This window comes from Chiloscyllium plagiosum, chromosome 12 (assembly GCF_004010195.1).
Source record: "Chiloscyllium plagiosum isolate BGI_BamShark_2017 chromosome 12, ASM401019v2, whole genome shotgun sequence".
Classification (NCBI taxonomy): Eukaryota; Metazoa; Chordata; class Chondrichthyes; order Orectolobiformes; family Hemiscylliidae; genus Chiloscyllium; species Chiloscyllium plagiosum.
Genome location: NC_057721.1, coordinates 73,330,148 through 73,349,537, shown reverse-complemented (window position 1 = coordinate 73,349,537; position 19,390 = coordinate 73,330,148). Strand labels below are relative to the sequence as shown.

The 19,390-nt window shown below is 42.1% G+C and overlaps 1 protein-coding gene across 4 annotated transcripts in view; it reads right to left on the bottom strand.

The window, feature by feature from the left end:
- appa (amyloid beta (A4) precursor protein a) overlaps positions 1-19,390 on the bottom strand; it is a 178,189-nt gene that overhangs the window by 45,961 nt on the left and 112,838 nt on the right. For all 4 annotated transcript variants that reach the window (XM_043701398.1, XM_043701400.1, XM_043701397.1 and 1 more), the window contains exon 6: positions 10,884-11,050. In XM_043701398.1, the coding sequence (XP_043557333.1) occupies positions 10,884-11,050 (167 nt within the window). The remainder of the gene's footprint in view (positions 1-10,883; positions 11,051-19,390) is intronic.

Genomic DNA, 19,390 nt, shown 5'->3' with positions numbered 1-19,390 from the left:
CTAAACTGTCTAAATCTTTCTACAGTCTCCCCACCTCCTCAGTACTACCTGCCTGTCCACCTAACTTTGTATCATTGACCAACTTCACCAGAATGCCCCGGGTCCCTTCATCCAGATCATTAATATATCAAGTGAACAGCTGCGGCCCAACACTGAACCCTGCGGGACACCACTTGTCACTGGCTGCCATTCCGAAAAAGAACCTTTTATCTCAACTCGTGGGCGGCACGGTGGCACAGTGGTTAGCACTGTTGCCTCGCAGCGCCAGAGACCCGGGTTCAATTCCCGCCTCAGGCGACTGACTGTGTGGAGTTTGCATGTTCTCCCCGTGTCTGCGTGGGTTTCCTCCGGGTGCTCCGGTTTCCTCCCACAGTCCAAAGATGTGCAGGTCAGGTGAATTGGCCATGCCACCGTGCCGCCCACGAGTTGAGATAAAAGGTTCTTTTTCGGAATGGCAGCCAGTGACAAGTGGTGTCCCGCAGGGTTCAGTGTTGGGCCGCAGCTGTTCACTTGATATATTAATGATCTGGATGAAGGGACCCGGGGCATTCTGGTGAAGTTGGTCAATGATACAAAGTTAGGTGGACAGGCAGGTAGTACTGAGGAGGTGGGGAGACTGTAGAAAGATTTAGACAGTTTAGGAGAGTGGTCCAGGAAATGGCTGATGAAATTCAACGTGAGCAAATGTGAGATCTTGCACTTTTGGAAAGAAGAATGTCGGCATGGACTATTTTCTAAATGGTGAGAAAATTCGTAAAGCCAAAGAACAAAGGGATCCAGGAGTGCTACTCCAGGATTCTCTAAAGGTTAACTTGCAGGTTGAGTCAGTGATTAAGAAAGTGAATGTAATTAATCTCAAGAGGGTTGGAATATAAAAGCAGCGATGTGTTTCTGAGACTTTATGAAGCTCTAATTAGGCTTCATTTGGAATATTGGGCTCCACACCTCAGGAAGGGCATAATGGCACTGGAGTGTGTCCAGTGGAAATTCACATGGATGATCCCTAGAATGGTAGACCTAATATATGATGAATGGTTGAGGATACTGGGATTGTTAGAGTTTATAAGGTTGAGGGGAGATCTAATAGAAACTTGCAAAATAATGCACGGCTTATAAAGGGTGGATGCTGGGAAGTTGTTTCCGTTAGGCGGGGAGATTAGGACCCGTAGGCACAGCCTTAGAATTAGAGGAGGTCAATTTAGAATGGAAATGAGGAGACACTTCTTCAGCCACAGAGTGGTGGACCTGTGGAATTCATTGCCATGGAATGTAGTGGAGGCCGGGACGTTAAACGTCTTCAAGGCAGAGATTGATAAATTCTTGACCTCACAAGGAATTAAGGGTTACGGGGAGAATGCGGATAAGTAGAGAGTTGAAATGCCCACCAGCGATGAGTAAATGGCAGAGTGGACTCGATGGGCTGAATGGCCTTACTTCCACTGCTATGTCTTATGGACTTATGGATGGCTTTACACTAGAGCAAAATCTCAGTTTCATTCATTCAGTATTTTTACAGAAACTTGAAACCTAGACTGATTGCAATCTCACTTTCCACAACAAAATTATGAAGGGTAAATGTAGCACACCAATTATTTCCCAATTAAGATCAGCTAGTTCCTCACCAAGAATCGAACCTGAAGTCCACTCGCCTGTTTGTATAGTTTTAGACCGAGTGGCTCTTTCACATCTGAGGCTTTTGGGCCCAATCATTAAAACTCTGAAATATTCATTTTTTTTTTAGTGGTAATGGTGGTGGCCACGGACAGTTTTGCCAGGGGTTTTGAAGTTACAGCAAACACACCTTGGAACTTATTAGCAAATTAGTTCAAATGGATTACGATTCAATACTCATCCTTTATGGGTTGACGAATCAGAAGTTGTAGATGAATGTACAGAATTGTAAATAACAGTTTGAGTATGTTTATTTGATGTCACAAAATCCCTAAAATCTACTATACAAATGCCTTTAGCAGAGCAATAGACGCTTGTCAGTATTAGTTTGAGCTGAACGCTCCGACTGCCTCAGCCAACAAGCTGATCGAATGAGCTTTGCTGAAATATTTCAGCAAGAATGTTACATTCCCTTCCAATCAGATATAGTCAGGGTGGCACAGTGGCTAGCACTGTAGCCTCACAGCACCAGGGACCCGGGTTCGATTCCACCTTGGGTGACTGTGAGAAGTTTGCACATTCTCCCCATGTCTGTGTGGGTTTCCTCCAGGTACTCCAGTTTCTGCCCACAATGCATATGGGCCATGCTAAATTGCCCATATCGTTAGGTGCATTAGTCACAGGGAATGGGCCTGGCTGGATTACTCTTTGTACAGCTGGTGTGCACTTGTTGGGCCAAATGGCCTGTTGCCACGTTAAAGAGTATCTAATCAATAGTGTGCCTTTGGCAGGTTATGCTTCTCCAAAGTCACATCAGTACTGCCTATAATTGTGCAGAAAGCTTCGGTAAGCAAAGGGCAATGTTTTGAAAAAACCTGTTCAAGTGGGTTCAAGCCCGCCAATATGTCAAGACGATTCTTCTATGATCCCGACTGGAGTCCTTTCTGCACAACAAAATCACCATTTTGATGGAGGATTATGGAAACTGGACAGTTTTTAATCAATTTAATATTTTCCTCACAATTTTTGCCAATCAAATTACTCACACTGCCCCCACACATGGAGCCCAATAAGACAATATCTCCAAAATGGTCTCTCAAGTGCTTAGGGATGTATTGAAGTTATAGGTTATAAGTTAGGGCGGCACAGTTCCTCAGTGGTAAGCATTGCTGCCTCACTGTACCTGGGACCCGGGTTCGATTCGGCTGACTGTCTGTGAGGAGTTTGCACATTCTCCCCATGTCTGCGTGGGTTACTTCCGGGTGCTCCGGTTTCGTCCCACAATCCAAAGATGTGCAGGTTAGGTGAATTGGCCATACTAAATTGCCCGTAGTGTTCAGGGAAGTGTAGGTTAGGTGCATTAGTCAGGGGCAAATGTAGAGTAATAAGGTAGGGGGTAATGAGTCTGGGTGAGTTACTCTTTGGAGGGTCAGTATGGACTTGTTGGGCTATATGGCCTGTTCCTACACTGTAGGGATTCTATAATTCTATGAAGTTCTATAGAAAAGCAAGCCTTACATTTAAAAAAAAAATACTTTGAGGAGGTTACTAGACAAGTTGATGAGCGGTGGATGTGGTGTATATGGTCTTCAACAAGGCATTGACAAGGTTCCCCATGGTAGGCTCGTTCAGAAGGTCAGGAGGAATGGGATACAGTGAAATTTAGCTGTCTGGATACAAAATTGGCTGGTCGACAGAAGACAGCGAGTGGTAGTGGAAGGAAAGTATTTTGCCTGGAAGTCAGTGATGCGTGGTGTTCCACAGGGCTTGGTTCTTGGGCCTCTACTCTTTGTAATTTTTATTAATGACTTGGATGAGGAGATTGAAGGATGGGTTAGCAAGTTTGCAAACGACACAAAGATTGGAGGTGTCGTTGACAGTATAGAGGACTGTTGTAGGCTGCAGCATGACATTGATAGGATACAGAGATGGGCTGAGAGTTGGCAGATGGAGTTCAACCTGGATAAATGCGAAATGATGCATTTTGGAAGGTCGAACTTGAAATTTGAGTACAGGATTAAAGACAGGATTCTTGGCAGTGGAATCTTAGTGTGCAGGTAGATAGATCCCTTAAAATTGCCACCCAAGTAGACAGGGTTGTTAAGAAAGCATATGGTGTTTTGGCTTTCATTAACAGGGGGATTGAGTTTAAGAGCCGTGAGATCTTGTTGCAGCTCTATAAAACTTTGGTTAGACCGCACTTGGAATACTGTGTCCAGTTCTGGTTGCCCTATTATAGGAAAGATGTGGATGCTTTGGAGAGGGGTCAGAGGAGGTTTATCAGGATGCTGCTTGGACTGGAGGGCTTATCTTACGAAGAGAGGTTGACTGAGCTCGGACTTTTTTCATTGGAAAAAAGAGGGAAGAGAGGGGACCTAATTGAGGTGTACAAGATAATGAGAGGCATAGATAGAATTGATAGCCAGAGACCTTTTCCCAGGGTAGAAACTGTTAAAACAAGGGGTCATAGTTTTAAGCTGTTTGGCGGAAAGTATAGAGGGATGTCAGAGGCCGGTTCTTTACGCAGAGAGTTGTGGGAGCATGGAATGCATTGCCAGCAGCAGTTGTGGAAGCGAGGTCATTGGGGATATTTAAGAGACTGCTGGACATGCATATGGTCACAGAAATTTGAGGGTTCGTACACTAGGTTTACCTTACATGAGGATCAATGGTCGGTACAACATTGTGGTCTGAAGGGCCTGTTCTGTGCTGTACTGTTCTATGTAAGAAGATTTAATGACATGGAATATACAATACTGAAGTGACCATTCAGGAAAACTTATGCTCCATTTGAGCCTCCTCTCATTCATCCTCATGTCACTTCATAATAACCTTCTACTGCCTTTCTCCTTAAATCTCTCAATACATTTTTTCTGTCCATCACTCCGTGGCAGTAAATTTTGAATTTTTACCATTCGAATAAATTCCTTCTCAATTTCTTACTGCAATTCATGGTGACTGTTTTATAATCGATGATCTCAACCTTTGAACTATTTTATAAGTGGAAACACACACTTCGTGTGCTATTCAAAACTCATTTATTTTAAACATTTCCATTAAGTTTAATTCAAAAGAAAAAAGACCCAGCTTATCTTTCCAGGTAATTTCTCAGCTCTGGCATCATGCTTGGAAAGCTTTTCCTCCACACGATCATTGTACTATTTTCATAATGCCATCAAACCAGCGGACAAGGGGAGTGCAGTGGTAGTTTTGGCGCACTGACCTCTACAACACTGAAGCCAGGCACCAACTCAAAGACACTTCCTCCTACTGACCCCTTGACCACGACCTCGCCCCCTCATGACCAAATCATCATCTCTAAAACTGTACACAACCTCATCACCTCAGGGGATCTCCCACCCACATCTTCCATCCTCATAGTTAAGGAACCCCGCACCGCCCGGTTCTACCTCCTAACCAAGTTTCATAAACCTGAGTGCTCCAGCTGACCCATCGGCTCGGCCTGCTCCTGCCTCACTGAACTCATCCTCACATATCTTGATACTGTTCTATCCCCCCACCGATCCAGGAACTTCTCACATACGTTTGGGACACCACCCATACAATTCATCAACTTCACCAACACATTCCACCCTGACCTTTGCTTGGACTATCCCAAACACCTCCCTCCTCTCCCTGGATCACTCCATCTCCATCGACAGTGACCGACTCAACAAAGACCATCTTCCACAAATCCACCTACGCCCACACCTATCTGGACTACACATCCTCTCACCCTGCCTCCCATAAAAACGTTATACCTTATTTCCAATTCCTTAGCCTCCGCCGCATCTGATCCCAGGAGGACCAATTCCACCACAGAAAACACCAGATGACCTCCTTCTTTAAAGACCGCAATTTCTCTTTCCACATGGTCGATAATGCCCTCCAGCGCATCTCATCCACTTCCCGCACCTCTGCCCTCGAACCCCACCCTCCAACCGCAACGAGGACAGAAACCCCTGATCCTGACCTTCCATCTCACCAACCTCCGTATACATCACATCATTCTCCACCATTTCTGCCACCTACAAACGGACCACATCACCAGAGATATATTGCCCTCCCATCCACTTTCCGTAAAGACTATTCCCTCCGCGACTCTCTCGTCAGGTCCACGCTGCCCACCAACCCACCATCTCCTCCCAGCACCTTCCCCTGCCACCACAGGAATTGCAAAAATCTGCATCCACACCTCCCCCGTCACCTCCACCCAAGGCTCCAAAGAAGCCTTCCACATCCATCAGTGTTACCTGCACTTCCATACGTCATTTACTGTATTCGTTGCTCCCAATGCGGTCTCCTCTACACTGGGGAAACAGGACGTCTACTCGCAGAGCGCTTCAGAGAACATCTCTGGGTTACCCACACCATCCAGCCCCAACGCCCCCGTGGCCGAACACTTCAACTCCCCCTTGCACTCTGCCAACAATATGCAAGTTCTGGGCCTCTTCCATTGCCACATCCTAACCACACGATGCCTGGAGGATGAACATCTCATCTTTAGCCTTGGGACCCTCCAACTACATGGCAGCGATGTGGATTTCATCAGTTGCCTCATCTCCCTTCCCCCATCTTATACCAGTTCCAACCTGGCACAACAGTCATGACCTGTCCATCTTCCTTCCCATCTATCCACTCCATCCTCCTCTCCAACCTACCACCATAACCCCTACCTCCGTCTACCTATCGGACTCTCAGCTACCTTAGCCCAGCCCCACCTCCCCCTCATTCATCTCTCCACACCCCCCCACCACCCCTGCTCACAAGTCACATTCCTGATGAAGGGCTCTTGCCCGAAACGTCGTTTGTCCTGCTCTCCAGATGCTGCCTGACCTGCTGTGCTTTTCCAGCACCTTACTCTTGACTCTTTTCATAATGCTTCAACCAATATTGTAGGCAGTAATTCATGCAAGGATGGTATAACCAAGGCTCAAATTCACGTTTTGGATTAATTCTAGACTTTGCAATCTCATCCTCCTTTAAATAAACCCGAGTTCATGGTTGATTTGTTATAGTCTTGACTGGCCTTCACTCCAGCTTTGAGTGATTTGTATCCATGATGACTTTGCTTCACTTAATTCCGACTATTTTACAAGGAACATGTGACATTAGTTTTTCTCATTAAAATGCAATACATAAAGTCTGTCTTGCTGAATTCCACTTTTCAGAATGGACACAATTGAAAGTTTATTAATCTTTCTTGCAATTTGTTCCGTCATTAAACAGTACTGACTAATCCTGCAATTTTGTCATTAACTTCAAATTTAGAAGTTCATGCATTAAATGTTAAAATCTATACTGCTAACTTAAATTGCGAATGACAATGAACTCTACACCGAAAGTTAAGATTACAACTTCTAACTCTGCCAGTCTGAATTGCTACTTTGGTCCCTTCTCGTTTCTTTATTTTTAAGCCAGCTGATTATCCATTCTGCCACCCCGGACTCCATATGCTCTAGTCACATTACTTGATTTAATATGTGGTACTTTAAATCTAAGGCATTTTGGAAATCTGAAATGTGTCCTGAATGGTTTCGAGCTTCTTGATTTTTGTTAGTGGTACACTTATCCAGACAAGTGGGGTGTATTCCATCACGATCTAGACTTGTACCTTTGGTAAACAGAATTGGGGAGTCAGGTCGTGAGTTTTGGTTCAGGGTTACGAGCCTTTGACCTTCTCTTGTAGCCACTGTAGTTATATAGTCAAAAATTGTGGTGCTGGAAAAGCACAGCAGGTGAGGCAGCATCTTAGAGGAGGAGTCAACGTTTTGGGCATAAGCCCTTCATCAGGAAATGTCAACTCTCCTGCTCCTTGGGGGCTGTCTGACCTGCTGTCCTTTTCCAGCGCCGCACTTTTTGACTCTGATCTCCAGTTCTCACTTTTTCCTTCACAGCAGTTATATAGCTGATCCATTTCAGTTTCTGATCAGGGGAACCACCAGAAAGTTGACAGGAGGAGATTCAGCAATCGTATTGCCATTACATGTCAAGATGGTTGGACTCTTTCCTGTCAAAGACTGTCATTTACTGGGGCACATGTATGTATGAATGATACTGACACTTGTCAGTTCAAAAGTCAATGTTGTCCAAGTCTTGCTGTACTTGGGAATAGTTAAAAATTATGCAATCATCAATGGGTGATATGGTGGCTCAGTGGTTAGCACTGCTGCCTCACAATGCCATGGACCCAGGTTCAATTCTAGTCTTGGGTGACTGTGTGGAGTTTGCACATTCTGTGTCTGTGAGGGTTTCTACTGGGAGGTCTGGTTCCTCCCAAAGTCCAAACATGTGGAGGTTAGGTAGACTGGCCATGCTAAATTGACCTTAGTGTCCACAGAAATATAGGCCAGATGGATTATCCATGGTTAATGTAGGGTTACACGGATAGGGTAGGGGGCAGGGCTTGGGTGAAATGCTCTTCGGAGGGTTGAATGCTCTATGCGTCGAGAGGCCGCTTTCTGCACAGTAGATTCTATTATGATTCTATGATTCTATTAGCGAACAGCCTAACTTTTGCTGGAAGGTCATTGATGAAGCAGCTGAAGATAGTGCCTGAAGAATGGAGGGGCTGTTCTGGTGCAGTGGTAGTGTCTCTACCTCTGAGCCAGGAGACCTGGGATCAGGTCCCACCTGCTCCCATCTGATCTCAGTGCAGGATGATGATTATAAAATATCTAATCTGAAGAATGTCTACAGCAATATCCCATGGCCTAGTTTATTGACCTTTGGCATCCAAAGCCGTCTGTCTTTGTCCTAGGTCTGACTATAACCAGCAGTGTTTACTCTCCTTGATTCTTGGAATATCTCCTTATAGGGTTTCATATATATTAGAAATAAGCCTGATACATATTTCCTGATCTGCTTTACCTCTTCTGACTGATTAGGTTTCGGGGGGAGATGAAATATCTATATGCAATCACCTATGTTGGTGATATTTTTCCACAAATTTATTTATATATTTCTTTGCCATTTTGGCCCCCTCATTTGTTATCTCTTGATGACCACCATTTGTGTGATTGATTCTTGTTTATCTATCACCTTTATTAACACCCATTCTCTCTCTGTCTTGGTGATGGTGGATTTTTCCTGACTATGACTGTTAACACAAATAAATGCAACCATTTCATTTCTTCCGTGTCTCAGTATAAACTCTCTACACATGCACACCTCAATAACAGGACGAGAGAATATCCTCAGCTATGCACTGGACAGAACTGAATAGTTACCACACCAGGACCAGAACCCTCCATCACCTTGTCAACTATCCCAAAAGCAGAGACTGATCACAACACAACAAGTTCAACACCAATAAGTTCTGATTTGGAGATGCCGGTGTTGGACTGGGTGTACAAAGTTATAAATCACACAACACCAAGTTATAGTCCAAAAGGTTTAATTGGAAGCACACTAGCTTTCGGAGCGTCGCTCCTTCATAGGTGATAGTGGAGGACTCAATCCTAAGACACAGAATTTATATCAAAAATTTGTCTTCAACATATTGTCTAGCTATCTCCCATTGTTACAGCTAACCTGAGAATGCAACTTTTTAAAAAAGGTTTTGTGAAACTATTGTGGTATTCAAACAGATGAAAGACTCAACAGACAATCGAGGTATTTTTCAATGTATAATTTCAGTTACATCACACTGTAAATTTCTGACATAAATTCTGTGTCATAGGACTGAGTCCTCCACTGTCACCTGATGAAGGAGCAACGCTCCGAAAGCTAGTGTGCTTCCAATTAAACCTGTTGGACTATAACCTGGTGTTGTGAGATTTTTAATCAAGAAGTTCAACACCTTTTAAATCAGCAGTATGCTGGAAGTTAGGTGGTACTTAGTATGGACTATTTTTTACATCGATTAGTGCACTCAGAATTGTACAATCAATAGAATTTCTGGTTATAAATCAGTAAAAGACAAAGCAGGCATAAGGGGGATTTAAAAACAAAATAAATCACATTTGATTTACTGCAATGATTTAACTCATCTTTTACTTCAAGCAATTTTGGGGGACTAGAATTCCTATTATTGTTGTTTTGGTAATTTTTGACATAACAAAGCATAATAATCTGATTTCAATGGTTGTTCACCCAAATACAACATAGGTAGGCATACAAAATCAAAATCACCAAATTCATTCATATTTTAGCACTACTTTCTACCATTAGCTGCAGTTGCAATAATTACACAACCTACTGGACAGCTTCATGAGCAACATTACATCGTGAGATAACTATTCAGAAAGAAGATGAGCATGAGCATTTAGTCAGGTCACAAAACTGAAAGTGCTGGAGAAACTCCGTACACACTCAGAGCTGATTTTCTCTCCAGAGATGCTTTCTCAAGCAGTTTATTTTTATATGTAAACATAAAACCAGAAGAGACCCTCTTTGCTACATTTAAAACTGTGTCCCCCTATGATTACTGTCTGCCCCAAAACGCCCTTACTATTCTTTGATGGTTAGATGATGACCCAGCAGATGCCTATGATGTTCTAGAAAAATGTTGTGAGGCTGCTCATGCATTCTGATACAAACTTTCTATAGATATTGTACGGAACAATTTTCCAAAAATCAACTATAATCTTCATGATTTTTCTTCGAACAACCTATAGAGGGTTAGTTATCCTTAACTTCAATCTCCAGTAAAGTACAAATGAACACAATCTAAATACAGTACTGCGCACTTGTGAAACTGAACCAAATATGTCCCTTTGCCTCTTCAGACGTAACTGGAGAATGTATTCTAATCCAGTGTACTTGCACAGACCAATTCTTCCTTAAGTACTCATGTAAGATTAGTGTAAACATCACATTTAAAGACAGCATGGCATCTAGAGAGGAGAAATAACCAATGTTACTTGGATTTTAATAATTCACAATGACTTCAGAGCATGACCATGAACTTGCTTCCAACCTTTTCTTTCCATTTTTTGAAACATCAACATGGATGAGAACATTTTCCCAATTAGTCCATATTGTCATGGTGTGCAGCACAAACTTGAATAAATAGGTATTTTTATTGGAAGCACCCCCCTGCCCCACCACCATTCTGAAGAGTTTCCAGCCCAAAACGACTTGACAGTTTCAATGAAGTTTCTTTCTCCACAGATGTTCCCAAACCTGTTAAGTATTTCTGATTTTTATGAGAAAAACATGTTAAGCTCCAATTCTATGCATTTCTGAAGAAAAAAAATATACTAACTGATTCATTCCATAGACAAAATTGTAGCATAATAAAAATTTCTGCAACCTTTTCTTTCCATTACCTCTCACAACTTCTTCAATGGCCTCTGTAGTGGTTGTCGTACTACTGGTTGTATGCTCAGTGGGATCCTCATACTGGTCGTCAGCATCTTCACCATCCAGATCGTCATCATCGTCATCATCAATTTCACTTTCATCCTCTATTGGTTGTTCTTCAACAATTTTATCACTGAAATGAACAAAGCGCAGAATAGTTTTTGAATGTGGATTTCATGAACACATTGACAATCTGTAAGAAATGAAGTTTAAATAAGCAAACTGCCTTGTCAAACTGACTGAAAGCCAACTTGTTTTCTCCACAGATGTTGCCAGACCTGTTGAGTTTCTGCAACAATATATTTTGTGTGTTGAAACAGAATGCCACTTTGCACAAAATAGACAAAGGTAAAAGTTAGGATGCATGAATTGGGGGGGGGTTCCAAGGTGGCATGATCTGAGAAGATCGCACTGCAGAGCTCTGCATTGTAGCACAAGCAGGATGAACCTTTAACCTGCCCAACCCAGGCCATCGTGATATCTTGGGACTCCGCAAAGATCGTGGAGTTCCAAGAAACTTCTAAAAAAGTACTTAGCCATCCACAGATGCCGAAAAGGGGAGTAGCAGCATCCGAGGCCAGGTCTGCAGTTCAGCCTGCAGGATCCTCAGAGCCGATTACATTCCAGGTTTTGGTGAACGAGCTCTTGAAGTCTCACGAGATACTGGGGATACAGATTGAAGGGAAGCTGGCTCCAACCTCTCTCATGCTGCAGAAGAATGAGCAGCAGCTTGGAGATCTGGAGAAGAGGATGGATGAGGTGGTGCACAGGGTCACAGTCGTGAAAGCTGATGCCAGTTCAACCAAGGATAGGATCCAAGCCCTGGAGATGCAGGTCTGTAATTTGTGAGACCAAGTGGATGATCTTGAGAACAGGGGGCAGAAGGAAAAACATTCGGATCATCGGTCTGCCTGAGGGTGTGGAAGTTGTTGAGGACTGGCTGCTAAAATTCCTTGACTTGGAGGCTGTCATGAGAGGATTGAAGATAGAGGGGGCTCACAAGGTCGCAGCGCGGAGATCGGGTCTGGGTCAACATACTCGTCCTCTCCTGATGCGGTTCAATCATTACCGTGATAAGGAGAGAGACATGGAGGCTTCCAGAGTCCGGGGAAGGATCCGAAGACCCTAATTTATGAGGGCTCTAATATCATGTTCTTTCAGGACTTCTCAGCAGCGGTGATCCAGAAACAAAAATCTTACGAGTGTGTCCAGAGAAGACTGAGGGAGCTTGGGATTCAGTACTCTCTGAGGATGCATGTATTAAGAGCGGTGACTGAGCGAGAGAGAGAGAGAGAGCGAAAAGAAAGAGCAGCTTTATGAAGAGCTGACTTCCATGAGAAGGGCAGTGGCAGACGTGGAAAAAATGTCACTCAGAGCCCTTTCAACCTGAGTCAAATGTCAGAGTCAGAGTCAAATGTGTGATGTCACAGGAAAATAGATAGGTGACTGGTGGCTACTTCATCCATGTCTCTACTTATTGGCCAAGGATTTTCAATTGGGATACATTATTACAGCTGAAGAATATAATTAAGAAATTCACCCTTAAAATATTTACCATCGGAATTAAGTATAAGTTATGGCTGGGCAGGCAATATACAGTAGCTGCAGTGACACAGAGCTGGTGATCCACAGAAAGCATTGTCTGCTCGAAAAACTTCTGCTCAGAATTGATGATGCAGACATCAGGAGAGGGAGAGGTACCTGGACACTGTTTCATGAGGCAGTCAAACCCTCGAAATTAACTATGTCAAATTTGCATTTGGTCAAGGATAGGAGGATGTGACTGCAAGTGAGGCAGGTATACGGATCCAGAATTTGGCTTTGGAGGAGCCTCAACCAGTTCTGCTGAAGTTAAAAAAAAAGAAATGCAAAGAGACAGCAGAGGTGCAATCAGTGAAGAAGCAAATGATAATGAAGATGCAACAGGAAGGGGTAGAAAACATAAGCAGAGGAATGCAGCACAAATGAGAGTAAGTTATTTGCCAAAGTAAGTAATAATGGCAAAACTCGAAGTTTAAGGCTCTTTTTCTGACTGCACGTAGCATTTGTAACAAGACTGAGAACCTAATGTTCAAGGATATTTGACATTCTAGCCTGGATAGCTTTGTTAATTAAAGGTGAGTCGGACATTAGTGTAATAACTCTTACCTTCAATTTAGGTATGAATAAGGAATAGCAAAGTAAGAGGGATTTATCTACAGATCCAAAATGTTATTTCACTGCACAACAAAGTTTAAACTGGCAAATGGTGGAGGCAAAAGGTACTACAATTGTTTTGGTTAATTTTAATCTACACAATTACTGGATAAATCATATGGACAAGGGTGACATGGAAGATTATTTTCCAAAGTGCATCAGAGATTATTTCTTAAAGCAGCACATTATGGATCCTACCTGAGAACAGGCAATTTTAGGTCGAGTAAGTTGTAATGAATTCGAATTATTAAGAAATCACTTAGTTAACAATCACAACATGATCGATTTCAAATTAAGTTTGAAAGACAGCAAATTGGGTCTCCAACCAGAGTCCTCAATTTAAAAAGGGAAATTACAGAGATTATGAAGAAAGACTTGTCTAAAGCAGACTGGGAAAATAGACTAATTGACAATGACAGACATTTAATCATTTCATTAATGCTCAGCAAAAATTTCTTTTGGACAAAAAGAATGACTCAATGAGAAGGATGAAACACACATGGTTAAGAAAGCCTGTCAAAGAGAACATCTGATCAAAAACTAAGGCATACAAAGTAGCAGCAAACACTAATGGTCAGCCAGAGGATCGGAAGTTTATCTTTAGGAACTAAATGATGAACAAGCTAATGAGGGAGAAGATTGATTACAAAAGTAAACCTGCAAGAAATAATAACAAACAAAAGCTTTTATGGATTTATAAAAAGAGTAGCCAGAAAAAAAGTGGGACCCTTAAAGGATGCAAATGTAGATTTAACAACAGGAAACAGGACAATGGTAGATAACAATGATTTGGAGGTGCCGGTGTTGAAGTGGGGTGGACAAAGTTAAAAATCACACAACACCAGGTTATAGTCCAACAGGTTTATTTGGAGGCACTAGCTTTCGAACAAATAAGGAGGTTGCTAATGGGAGAATGATCCTGTAATAGTTGCTATCATAAGGGACAAGGTATTCGACAAACTAATCGAACTAAAGGCAGACATGTCACCAGGACCAGATGGCTTGCATCCAAGGGTTTTAAAGGCAGTTGTTGCAAGATTGTGGAGGCATTGGTTAAAATATTATTTAACTCATTGGATTCTGGGAAGGTTCCGAAGAATTGGAAAACTGCTAAGTGGACACTATTGCCCAGGAAGCAAGGAAGACAAAGTAGGAAACTGTAAGCCAGTTAGCATCACATCTGCCATTGTGAAAATGCTAGATTCCATTACTAAGGAGAAATTACTGGATATTTTAAAAAAGCTCAATACAATAAAACAGAATCAACATGGTCTTGTGAAAGGAAATTGAGGTTTGATGAATGAGATAAGAATTCTTTTGCGGAGTTGATAAAGGTAGATGCAAGTATTTCAATTTCCAGAAGCACTTGACAAGGTGCCACATAATATACTACTGCACAAGATAGCAGCTCACTGTATTGGGTATTATATATTAGCAAGGATTGAGGAAGCATTAACACAGAGTCAGGATTAATGGTTCTTTCTCAGGTTGGAAAGTACTAGGAGTCGCACAGGGATCTCAATCCTTGCCTTAATTACACACTACCTATATTAATGATTTGGAGGAGGGGACAGAGTCTAATGTATTCAAATTTGACAGATGGAGTTTAATGATAGAAAGTATGAGGTCATGCTGTGATAGAAAGAATCAAAAGACAAGACTATCGTTTAAATGAAGGGAGACTCCAAAAAAAAAAGCACTGTACAGGGATTCGGATGTTCTTAGACTGAAACACTTTGAAAATGAACTTTATCACACTGGAGCAGCAAGTAAATGAGGACGTAAATGGAATTTTGGTGTTTATTGTTCAAGGATGGAGTTTAAAAATAGACAAATCTTGCTACAACTGTGCATTGTTGGTTAGTTACACCTGGAACACCATGTATCGTTTTGGTCACTGTACTCCAAAATGGTCATACTGGAATTGGAAGCAACTCAAAAGAGATTTATAAGGCTGATTCATGAGATGAAGGGGTTGACTTCTCAAGAATGGCTAAACAGGTGAGGCCTTTATTCATTAGAGTTCAGAAGAACAGGGGTTGAAACTTAAGATTCTTAGTGGGTGGCAAGGCAGATGTTGAAAAAAATGCTTCCACTAGTGGGGGAAGTTTTAAATTATGAAACTGAGGTACAAAGGAACTGCTTGAGGTGATGCACTTTGCAAGTCAAATACAGGTGGAAATTATACAATGAATGGCAGAACCCTTAGCAGTATTGATACGCAGAGGGATCTGGGTGTGCAGGTCTATAGATCACTGAAAGTGGCAGTGCAGGTAGAGAAGGTTGTAAAAAAATTGGAAGAGGCACTGAGGATAAAGATTGGCAAATTATGCTGCAACTTTATAGAACCTCAGTTAGGCCACACTTGGAATATTGCGTATTCCAAGTTCTGGTCACTACAGTATCAGAAGGATGTAGATACTTTGGTGAGGGTAAACAAAGGATTTAGCAGGAGATTGCATGGTTTGAGGGATTTTAGCTGTGAAGAAAGGTTGGCTAGACTGGGTTTATTTTCACTGGAGGTTGAGAGGTGACATAATAGGAGTTTACAAGATTGTGAATGGCATGGGTAGAGTGGAAAGTCTGAGTCTTTTCCCCAGGGTGGAGGAGTCAATTACTCAGGGACACAGGTTCAAGGTACGAGGGGAGAACGTTTAAGAGAGATGCTTGAAACAAGTTTTTCCACAAAAAGAGTGGGGAGTACCTGCATTGCCAGAGGTGATGGCAGAAGCATACACAACAGCATCATTCAAGAATAACTCGATAAATACATGAATAGGAATGGAATAGAGGGATATGAATCCTCTAAGTGAAGACAGTTTTACTGTGGAAGGGTAAAACGTGTTGGAGCAGGCTTGGAGGGCAAAAGGATCTCTTCCTGTGTTGCATTGTTCTGTGTTCTTCTTTGCTTTTCCAAAAAGGTAGTCAATGCCTCGAATTTTCTGTTCTACAATTCTATGGAGACTAGATAATGGAAGTATTTAAAGGAAAGGTAGCTAGAATTTTGAAATATTGAGCAGTTAAGGGTTCTGAGGAACTGGCATGGAAGAGGAGAAGAGGAATGGAGTCCAGGGGTAGATCAACTGTGATCTTGCTAAATGGTGGTGCAGGCTTGAGAGGCTCTTATTGATGCTCTTATTTCTCATGTTTAAGCTGTCAGTTCAGCAAAGTATTTCAAAAGGCATCAAAAGGAAAATTCTATTAATATCGTTACATAGATTTAAATGAGGTGATCTGTATGGATTGCATTCTTTTACTTATTCCTCTCTGTTACTAAGTCCCAAGTCAAAAGGTGAAGTCCTTGCTTATCTTAGTGTGCAATTTTAAAATATCCAGACATGTCAAAATGTGAAGAAGTCATTACATACTCTACTTTAATGACATTCCCATGTTATTGCCTTTTATGAAGTTCAAATGTTTGTCCCAAGGTGCACAGAGTAAGTAGTAGAGTTTGTAATCTGGTTAAATGATAAATCATTAATTAAACAGCTTGTGATAGAGCCATCTTGATCCCATTCAAAATATAGAATTACCTTACATACTAATGCAGTTTAATGAATTTTATAAATCCTCTAAAAAATAAGAGGAGATTTTTATAGCTATAAAAAAGGTCAATGACCATGGGGAAATGATAGATATGCTGAATGATTTATTTTACTTCAATATTCACAAAAAAAGAAAGGTAGAATAGCTTGCCAGAAGTCCCAAAGAAATTATCAGAGGATCAAAGACAAGGCTGAAATAAACTTTGCTAAACTAAATCATCAATACTGTAATGGGAAACTGAGGAGTGACAAATCCTCAGGACCTAATAGTTTCCATTTACAGTTGTTAAATGCTGATATTCCAATCGTAATCTTTCAGAGTTCCTTGAATTCAGGAGTTGTACCTCTGAATTGGAAATTTGCTCACGTCACTCCACTCTTTAAGGGTGACAGAGGGAAAACAGGGAATTACAGAGCACTTCACCTAACTTCTGTGGTGGGGAAATTGTTGGGAGTCTACAATCAAGGATAAGGTAACTGATCACCTTGAAAGATTTCAGTTAATTAGGGAGTTAGCATGGATTCATGATGTGTAGCTCAGACTAGACAAACGCTTTGCAGGACATCTATGCTCTGACCATAAAAATAACCTCAAGCTTCTAGTTGCCTGCCACTTCAACACACCACATCTCTACACTAAAATTTCTTAAGCCAACTGCAGTGCTCGAGCGAGGCTAAAGTTAACTCCCATTTCTTTTGCTGGGTATAAGTATTTATGACAAATAGTACATATTATCCTGTTAATCTTTGTGTACCTAATGAGTGCTCAGAGCAAACATATTTTGGAACATAATGCATTACAAGTGCCAAACATTTACAAGGTCAGTTTCCATGGGCCTGGACTGTACACGTTGCCATCCTATTATTTGTCTGAAGCTTGTTCTTTACTCTACTGCAGCACCAATTAACATTTTTACACATGTTGTGAGATATTAAACTCCTAGTATGAAAGAGCAATGGTAAAGTTCTTTCCATTAATTAAGAAGTTATGCCTAATATGGTCCACTGGTCTAACTTCTTGACCTCGACCAGTAGGAAGACAAGGGCAATAAGAGCTTGGGAGCATCAATAAAGGATTCTTTCCAAATCATAAACCACTTTCATTGGGAAATATATTGCAATATCTTCAATGTCATAATTTAAATGCTGAAATTCCTTTTCTAACAGCAGTGGTTCAAAGCAGCAGCCCACCACTAATAAAAGGGGGTAAAAGAGGGGGAGGTGTGGCATTGCTTGTCAAAGATAGTATTACAGTGGTGGAAAGGACGATGGATGAGGACTTGCCATCTGAGGTAGTTTGGGCTGAGGTTAGGAATAGGAAAGGTGAGGTCACCCTGTTAGGAGTCTTTTACAGGCCTCCTAATAGTCCTAGAATCATTGAAGAAAGGATAGGGAAGGTGATTCAGGAGATGAGTGACAGTAATGGGGTGGTTATTATGGGGGACTTTAACTTTCCTGATATTGATTGGGAAAGCTATAGCTCAAGTTCGTTAGATGGGTCAGTGTTTGTTCAATGTGTGCAGGAGAGTTTCCTGACACAATATGTAGACAGGCCAACAAGAGGTGAGGCCATACTGGATTTGGTTCTGGGTAACGAACCAGGCCAGGTGTTAGAATTAGAGGTAGGTGAGCACTTTGGGGATAGTGACCATAATTCGGTGAGTTTTACACTCGTGATGGAGAGGGATAAGTGAGGACGACAGGGCAAGAGTTATAGCTGGGGTCAGGGAAATTATGATGCGGTGAGGCATGACTTAGGATGTGTGGCTTGGAAAAGTAGACTCCAAGGCAAGAGTGTAAATGATATGTGGAGCTTGTTCAAGGAGCAACTATTGAGTGTCCTTGATAATTAATTACCTGTCAGGCAGGGAGGAAAGGGTCGTCCGAGGGAGCCGTGGTTTAATAAGGAATTGGAATCCCTTGTTAAATGGAAGAGGGCGGCCTACCTCAAGATGAGACGTGAAGGTTCAATTGGGGCGATTGAGAGTTATAGGGTAGCCAGGAAGGACCTGAAGAGAGAGCTAAAAGCAGCAAGGAGGGGACATGAAAGGTCCTTAGTCGGTAGGATTAGGGAAAACCCAAAGGCTTTCTATAGGTATGTTAGGAATAAAAGAATGACTAGGGTAGGAATAGGTCCAGTCAAGGATAGTAGGGGGAAGTTGCGTGTGGAGGCGGAAGAGATTGGGGAGACACTGAATGAATACTTTACTTCAGTATTTACTCAGGAACAGGGCATTGTCATCGATGTGAATACTGAGTCACAAATAAGTAGAATGGAGGGCTTTGAGGTATGTAGAGAAGAGGTATTGGAAATCCTGGAAAAGGTGAAAATAGATAAGTCCCCTGGGCCTGATGGCATTTATCCTAGGATTCTCTGGGAAGCAAGGGAGGAGATTGCAGAGCCATTGGCCTTGATTTTTATGTCCTCTTTGTCTACAGGAGTAGTCCCAGAAGACTGGAGGATAGCAAATGTGGTTCCCTTGTTCAAAAAGGGGAGTAGGGATAACCCTAATAACTATAGGCCGGTGAGTCTCACTTCTGTTGTGGGCAAAGTCTTAGAGAGAATTGTAAGGGATAGGATTTATGCACATCTGGATAGGAATAATGTGATCAAGGATAGTCAGCATGGTTTTGTGAAGGGCAAGTCGTGCCTCACAAACCTTATTGAATTCTTTGAAAAGGTGACGAAGGAGGTTGATGAGGGGAAAGCGGTAGATGTGGTATAAATGGAT